Below are 8,688 nucleotides of genomic sequence, written 5' to 3' on the forward strand. Positions count from 1 at the left end.
TGGGACCAGAGGGCGAGGAAATAAGAAAGGGCTGCCACAACCCTTTGCCTACTTTTCCACAGAACCAAAGTTATTCACATATTTGCCTTTCAGGAGATTTTGAATTCAGAAGCTTGAACTGAGCAGTGAAAAAAGTTTGAGACATTAGAGTAATTTTGCTAGTGCTGGATTTGTACTGTTAGGTTAAAAAACACTGCTGCAATGACTAAGAAACGCAGTAGGAACTCAAAGCTGCTCTCAGGCAGCTTTAACATTACCTGCATAACTGTTCACAGGCACAGTCCCAGCAGGTGCCCTGGGCAACACCTGACAGCACGAGTCCCTGCAGAACAGAAGCACGCTCCCCCAGGTACAGCATGCAGCTGACCGGGCTCTGCTCTCCCTCCTAGCGCACCCGGCTGCTTTTGCTCCTTCCATGCTCACACCCCACGCAGCTTCCCTCCGCAGACTTTGTTGCCAGGCTGCCTGAGCCGCAGGGACAGCAGAGAGGAGACTGCTCCAAGGGGGAGGCTGCAGCAGATGCCACAGGAGGCCTCCCTCCACCTCCCATCAGCTTCAGGGGGAGGTGCTGTAGGAGGAGAGGGACATGCGACTGTTCCCTCCTTGGCAGGAAGCTTTCACCCTCCTGGTAACAGTCACTGATGCTTAGAATTGAAGTACTATCATCTTTTGTTAAGCCCCAGAATCTTAATCTATTAAAAAGCATTGTGAGCCCCTGCAAGCTTCAGCTATCAGGTAGCTATGAGCAGTAATAAGGTCCAACGCAGAACACAGACTGTGCATGGCTTTAAGCAAAGCTTCTACTTTGAATAACCTTCAAAGAAGCCCAAAAGCCAGGAATGTTGCAGCACACAGGTAGCAGCAACCACCACAGAACATACAAAGTCACCACGCACCACACAGCACAAACCTGCAAGGCTGGCGGGCACCACCTAGCACAAGGTGTTTAGGAGGCCTTAGCTGAAGGGCACTTTATCCTTTGTTACAGCTACCTGAAGTACAGGCAGAGAGGTACAGATAAACACATGCAGATAAACAGCAGCTAGGTGCAGGTTAAAAAGTAGTTTCTACTGAAGGTCAATGGGTTGAGGCCAACGAGTATGTATTTCATCTTAAGACCACTTTCTTTGTGCTCATTCAACCTGAAATTTCTTCCTGCAATTCAAAACTCGTTTGTAATGTTTTTTTTTCCCCCCTTTAAGGTCACTGTGGGATATAACCCTTGAAGGATCTCCCTAACACAGTAACAAATTAATAAGCCCCCACCAGGCAGCTGAGGCTTGTGTTCAGCAGCCAGATTTTTTGCCACAGGTAGAGAAACCTTTGTAGTACTTAGTACTGCCTCCTATCAGATGAAGCAGGACATCAATCAATCCCCTTGGCATGCTGTTGCTTGTAGTGCTGACAGTACAAAAAGCAGACAGCCCCAGCCTACATCTGAGTGCTCATTTATCCCACCTTACCACCATACCTGAAATTGAAATAAATGTGATGTCAAATCACAACTAACAAACAAAATTGGAGTTTCAGCAGAAAGGTAGTGCAATTCTGAAACATGCTATCCAGACACGAGGGCATCTCCACCCCAAAGGCCTTCGAGACACAAGGAAAAGCAGCAACTACCTTACCCACCTGAGGCTGGTATTATTTACTCAGGACTTTGAGAGTCCTTTGAAAACAACATTTATAGGATGTCACAAGCAACTCCTTTTGGAGAAAGTCAGTGAACACTTAACTCCACTTAGTCTTCCAGCAGAAAGTTTTATTTTCATTAAGGACAAGGAAATATCAACCAACAGCTCAATTAACAGACACAGATTAAACAAGCCCTGTTAAGCATTTTCTACTTAACATGTGAAAAAACAGAGTCTAAAGACATCTGATGTGTCTAAACTGTTCACGTTAAAACTTGAGCTCATCCTTTAACATAAGCTCAACTGATGTTGCTCCTGTGTATAGCAAAGGGTGGAAACAATTTAAGTTACCAGAACAGCTGTGTTTAACAAGTACTGAAGCACTGGAGTTTAGACTGCATTTACTGTGTGCTATTAGACTGTTTTCCTTGCGCCTCTTCAGAGTCTCAGGCAGACTTGCAGAAAGCCACAGCAGAAAAACGAACTTCTCCTTTTTCACGTTCTGTGAATTGCCTGCAGATCTTAGCAGAATCCTTAAAAGAAAGAAGGTTGGTTGTTTAGATGATTGGATCAAACTTGCTGTAGAGATTCTAGGAGTCTTTGCAGCTCCTCTGTGTCCCCACAGAGAAGTTACTAATAGCACCAGCTAATACTTAGCAGAAATCTAGCTCTGGCACAGTACAACCTTGTTACCATGGTGTAAGAAGGAGCAGCTTGCGCAGCAGGTGGGTACAGCCACTATACCCTGCAAGCACACCCCTCAGCCTTTTAGAAGCCTCATTTTCAGGGAATGAAACAGCGAGAAGCCTTACCTTCAAGAGCAAGTCATCTGAGCTTGTGCCATGGTTCACAGGAAACGGCATACGCCCATCTGTGGAAGAAAGTCCTATCACCCATCGTGTTTACTACTTCTGAATTAGCACAACTCAGCATAGTGAGCCCCAAAAAAAGTACATAAAGGTATCTGGAGAAGGCCAGAATAAATTGTCAGTACATGCTCAAGTGAGAAGGGGACCAAGCATTCCCAGCTCTACAGGAGATGACATCTACAGGAGAGGACATGCTTTCCAAGAGAATGTAGGTGTTCAGTGCAACTCACCTTCTATTAAAATCTAAAAGCGAAAGCTATGAATTGGCTTTGAGGATGTCAGTAAACAGCCTGACTAGCAGCAGGTTTCTAGCCAGACCCACCAGCTCTGCTGTACAGCGTGAAGCAGGCACGCTCCAACTCCAGAGCTCTCAGGACCTTACCCAGCTCATACAGATGTCCATCCACGTTGGCAAACAGGATGAAGTGGAAGTTCACACTGTTGTCATCAACCTTCGGATAGACCAGTAGATACATTAGTTAGATTGAAAAAAAGCTTACCACTATGAATCCTACCTGTGACTACAAGACAAAGCCACTGTCAGCAAGAAACAACAGCGAAGTACTAACAAGCCAGCTGAAGGGGCCCCTGCAAGGCTTCTAAAAAGGTAAACTGCCAGAAGCCCTAACATACAGTAACACTTTCCGAACATATCCAGGCAGTCTGAACCTAGATTTCCAACCCTTGTTTGAGGAAGGAATCCTGCATATTCACCTGTAAGTCATTTGTTTCTCCTGCCTCATCTGCCAGAGGCAAACATGCAGTGCTCTACCACCTTCCATATTCTCTTCTCCCAAGATTTTATCCATTCATATCTTACCCGACACTGTCCTTCTTGTGCAACAGAGTTGTGGACTTCTTGTATAGCCTGACAAGAAAGCAGATACAGGTTACTATATCTGTAAGTGCAGATAGCCATCAGCTATTTGTATAGTTCATATACCTTATTACTTGCGAAGTGCTTAGCTCTCTCTTCAGGAGAGAGATCAGCTGTTTCATCAAGGAATTTCTTCAGGGCAGACCCCTCATCTGCACAAGACAGAAGATTTTATTCAGCACAGGTAGAGAACCAGTTACAGACCAGACAGCTTGCAACACTCAGTGCTCGCTGTGCTAACTAGGAGTAATTGTATTCAGCCTGGAACCATCTCCAGCATAAACATATTACAACTACCACTTCAAGTAGAAGTTAAGTATTTATCCAGAAGCTATTGATGACAATCTACACAAACAGCCAGAGTTCAAGTGCCTCAGGGTACTCTGAAGACTCATCTTGAAACAGACTTTCAAATGGGACTTGGCATTCCTGATTTCCCCTGCAGACTTGGCAGAAGCTTAGAGTCTTTGAGTGTCTTACAGAATGGTACCAGGGGCAAAAACACAATTTTATCTGTCCATATTCTGTCAATTGATATTTGAGTTCTGTCCTTTGAAAATCTGCAGATGAACGTAGCTCTTGCTTATGCTAGGCTTATTCTGTCTTTCCAGGGCACAAATTAGTAGTGCAGTACTGGGAGACACTGAATTCCTAGTCTTACCTGAAAAGGATGCCATAGCACTCAAGGGTGCTATCTCAGAGAAGCCTTTCAAGAGGACTTCCAAAAAGAATAAAGCAAAGCTGGTCTCAATCTTGCCTTCCACACATCCTTTTCCTTGGTGTAAGAACCCCTTGGGTGGTGTGGGATTTCAGGTTCAAGGGATAGTGACAAGAAGTTGCTGTATTTTGCAGTTTGAACAGTAAGGTACTTCCTGACCCACTGACAAGGCTTTCTTTACAAGAATTTGTAAGCCTGCTTGCTAGGAAACAGGAGGTTAAAGTCACCAGTTACCTAGGCCAGTTTTGTAACTTTTTCTATGAAAAGGGAAGAAATCAAAACTGTCCTTTATAGGAAGTTTAATTCCACATCCCTATCATCCTGTATTACTTTCCCACAGAAAAATGAACCCAGTTTAAATTGATTTATAGACTGCCCTGAGCAAGTCTGTTTATAATTGACATTTTGTAACAGACATAGCTGTCATTAATCATTTTATCCGTTCAGTTGACATCAACACCAGTGTCAATGGCCACTTCTGAACATGATGCTTCCCAATTATAGATATGCTGGCCACTCCTGCTGTGCATCCTCCCCCACCCCACGATACTCACTAGGGTACCTCTGCAGTCACCAGAGGAGTCAAAACACAATCACTTCTGCAATTCGTGCTTCTCTCCAACAGAGACAAGGCCCACTTACCAGTAGCAGCAGCACAACATGTCTACTATAGCTCACACCCACTCAGCTTTCCTCTGTTGTGAAGGACACTGGAAATTCAAGCGCTCCAGAACGTTCATACTCACCAAGCTTCACTTTGTCTTTGTTATTAGCAACTGCGTGTATCAGACCAATTGTCCCACACGAGTTACTGACAGTCTGCTTCAGGAAATACACCTTGGAACTGATTTCTTGGTCCTTTATTTTCTCAGTCTGTTGTTTCCTGAAGTTCTCATGCTGTAAACATGTAATCGTTTCAAACATTTCACTATAGTGTTACCTCTTTATTATGCAAATTGCCACACAGACAGATATGCAGGAGAACCGATACCAGATCTAGACAGAAAAGACTTGCACAGAAAGTCATCTTTGTGGCATGGGTCCAGTAAAGCATTGTAATGCCTACCCTGGATGCAGGCCAAGCCTTAATGGACTACCTGCATGACTCAGTCATACCCAAAAGCATTGTTCTTGGCCTCTCCATCTGCGTCGTACACTGGAAATAGCTTACGGGGGGGGGAAGTCATAATGGATAGGCTCTTTTATCCTCTCAATCGTTTTGCCTATTTAATGAGGCTACTCAGCATGTCTCCGCAGTAGCTTGCTTTCGTACCTTTAGGTTACTTCCCTTCATGAACCCCTCCCCATCAGCAGGTGTATAGACTAGCGTAAAACCCATCACTACTGAGAGGTTATAACCCTTTGGTTAAATAATATTAAGCATCTTTTGTTTGAAAGACCACCTCCTCATTCACTTCTTCAGCATCAGTCGGACAAAGCACCTTAATCACCCAGGAGTGGGTTAGGCCTTCCCGAGCAATGATTCAGCATGATGGCTGAACTGCTATTCCCCACGCTCAAGCCTGCAAACGGCATTTCCTTCAGCCGGGCACACAAACCGAAGCATAGGAGGTCTATCAGACTAAGAAGCCCTATTTTCTTGCTTATTTTGTCTCAGCTCAAACAGTTTGGAGGCAAGGGCCGAGAACAGACACCCACCAAACCACACCCACTGCACAATATCTGACCGATGCCTGCCCAGATGGCGGCCCTACCAACAGGGAAAGGTACCCCTACTCAACGGGAAGGTTATAGGCTGTCAGCTCGTTCTTTATTTCGTTTTAGACACAGCCCAGCCTGCAGAAACCCCACAGAGCACCGTGGCCAGCTGCAGGCTTGCTGCTGGCGGAGCCACCATGGAGGAGACGGGCAGGGGACGCCCACCACCCCGTGGCGCGGTTATGGCCACCACCTACCTGCTCGGTGAGGGGGAAGAGCAGCAGCAGGGCGCAGGCCGGGCTGGGCACGGCGCCCAGCGCCTCCTCCTCGAAGCCCAGCACGTCGACGAAGCGCCAGCCGGGGCTCACGCCGAGGCGGGCCAGCACCTGCGGGGCACAGCGGGCGGGTGGCACGGCCGCAGCCCTTCAGGGCCCCGCCGCCCGCCCCGGGGCGGTGACACAGCGCAGAGCGCCGCCGCCGCCCGGGGGCAGGGAGAAGGGAAGGCCGGGGCGCGGCGGCCGCGCACTCACTTTGTTCAGCATCTGCAAGACAACGAGGGGCAGAGGGGCTGAGTGAAACCTCGGTGCCTCGCTTCACCCCACCGCCCCCAAGTCCCCAGCGCGCACCTCGGGGTTGATCTCCATGGGCTGCCACGCCATGGCTGCAGGAAGGAGGCGATGTCCCCTCACGCGGCGATGTCCCCTCACGCGGCACCCCCCGCACCTCGCCGCCGCCCTCAGCGCTGTGGCGCGGAGCCGCCCACCCGGCCCTTATATAGCGGCGGGACGGACCACGCGGCGCCGCGGCGGGGGGACAGGGAGGAGCGGGGCGAGACCAAGGCGGGGGGAGAAGGGGGAGACCCCGGCCCGTGTGGTGTGGCTGCGGGGAAGGTGCTAGAAGGGCCCCCCCCCGCGTCCCGCCCTGCCACCTGCCCCCCAGGGGCGCTGTCGCTGTCCCCAGGGCCAGCACGGGGCAGGTGCTCTGTGGAGCAGCCTCTGTGTGGCTTGAAGGTGTTGGTCCACGGTGTTGTGTGCCCCAGACCCCAGGCCCTGCCGTGTGTGAGGCGTCTGGCGGCTTCCATGCTCAACACAGGCGTTACGTGCTGTTGAAACAGCAATACGACAAAAAATTGAAATCATAACACAACAAAAACCGTTGTCGTCAGCCTGCTGATTGCGTCTCTGCAGTTCAGTTCAATTTCTGTCTTCAAGTCGAACCCTCTGCAGCTAATTATAAAATACTGGGCTTTTTTATCTTTTATTCATGACTGACAGTTTCTCCATGCCGTGCCTCTGGCCTCAGATGTGAACGCAGCAGCAAACCCAGCCTATCTGTAACACCGGGAGCCTCACCGAACCCACACAGCCCCCGGGTTTGGCTGGGAAACAGCCAGACAGAGCCTGGTGAACAGCGGAGGGACGCTGCACAGCTGTCTTTCAAACAATGCAAATACTGAGGGAAGCGGTCAGCTGAATGTCCGCAACCTGATTGTTTTTGGTGAATTTCTTCCTTTGTTTCCCACCCTGGTTCAAAATGATTTGGAAACCAGTGCAGCAAAATTTCTAAGTGCATGCCTACTTTCAAGTAAATTTATATTAATTCTAGATTTACTGCACTCTAAGTTAGAGTCAGATCATTCACATCAGTGTGTTGTGTTCAAATACACGTATGTATTTGAAAGGGTCCTATTTATCGACCTTACTCAGCTTGCAGTGAATTCCCAGGGCAATAATTTTCCTGGTTAGTCCTTGAAATATGGCTGTGACAGGCTCAAGACACTGTGTCAAGCCGGTGTCACCTGCAACAAGGCTTGGTGAAGAACGGGCAGGATTGCGAAGAGGTCTTTGTATTTCTTGTGCGAAGCTGGGGTGCTGCCAGCCAGGATAAAGCCTTGGGCAACCTGGCCTGATCTCACAGCTGAGCAACCCCTCTGCTTTCAGCAGGAGCTTGGCCTAGAGACATCCTGAGAGCCCTTCCAGCCCGAGACATCCTGTGATTCTTTCTTTCACAGTAAAGGCAAGGGCAGTATACACTGATCAACGCCAAGGGTTTCTTATTTTTCTGAGGGGGGGGGATGTCACAGTAAGTGACAGCATCATTTATCTCTGCCTTTCCCCCTTAGGTTTTGGCTGAAAGCATTGATACCCATCCGAAAGCCCAACGTGTCTGTTGGGTACACAGTACCTTTGACTACCATGATTTTTGTGATCTACTCTGCCTGCACTGGAAGACGCAAGTATCCCAAAGCGACTTCAATCAACAAGTATGAAGCTAACGATTGCTGATACATATGTAGGAGAGACTACATGCAGATCCTCTGAGAGGATGACAGGCACAGGTCTTGCAGCCTAGAAAAGGGATGGCTAGAAATGGCGAGAAAAATCCTGTTTTTGAATTGCTCAATGGAAAATGGTGGTTCTAACTCCAACCTGCCTCGGAGTAATAGCAGTGCTCAGATCTCTGGGTTACTGATCTCCCTGGGATGGCCCCTACGTCTGCGCAAGCAGCACACAAGGGCCATAGCATTTCTAAGGGATGATCTGCCAAATCTATCAATACGTTACGCTTAAATAAACAGCAAATGTAACTGGTAAAAATCTGCTGCAGTTGCATAAAGATGTCTGCTTCTGGGAAGCCACGTAAAAACGAGTGCTGTGTCATATCCAGTACCCATCTACCTCCTTGCAAAGAGGAAGTCTCTGTACCATCTTTCTTCAGTGCAGGTAGATGTATATGGCAAATTTAACCCAATACTTTCCCATTATTACAATAAAATCAGCTCACCAGAAAAATTGACTGGAAATATTTGTAAACATTTTGCACTGTCCAAATATAATAAAACTTGTGGTGTTTAACACTGCCTGCGAGTAAAGCTTTCACTCCTAACAGGAGTGAGTATGACAAGCAGGGTGGTGTGGGAGATGGAGCTGG

General features: G+C 48.1%; 1 protein-coding gene across 1 annotated transcript; it reads right to left on the bottom strand.

The window, feature by feature from the left end:
* Window positions 1-1,741: 1,741 nt before the first annotated feature.
* Window positions 1,742-6,534, bottom strand: UCHL1 (ubiquitin C-terminal hydrolase L1). Its single transcript, XM_080589356.1, has 9 exons — window positions 6,384-6,534; window positions 6,288-6,299; window positions 6,015-6,143; window positions 4,845-4,995; window positions 3,447-3,532; window positions 3,324-3,371; window positions 2,886-2,955; window positions 2,447-2,505; window positions 1,742-2,167 (listed from the first exon to the last, which is right to left on the bottom strand). Exons 1-9 carry the CDS (start codon window positions 6,414-6,416, stop codon window positions 2,081-2,083), a joined length of 675 nt encoding a protein of 224 aa, XP_080445482.1. The 5' UTR covers window positions 6,417-6,534; the 3' UTR covers window positions 1,742-2,080.
* Between the last annotated feature and the right edge of the window lie 2,154 nt (window positions 6,535-8,688).

This window comes from Anser brachyrhynchus (assembly GCF_964034855.1).
Source record: "Anser brachyrhynchus genome assembly, chromosome: 4".
In the NCBI taxonomy this organism is placed as follows: domain Eukaryota; kingdom Metazoa; phylum Chordata; class Aves; order Anseriformes; family Anatidae; genus Anser; species Anser brachyrhynchus.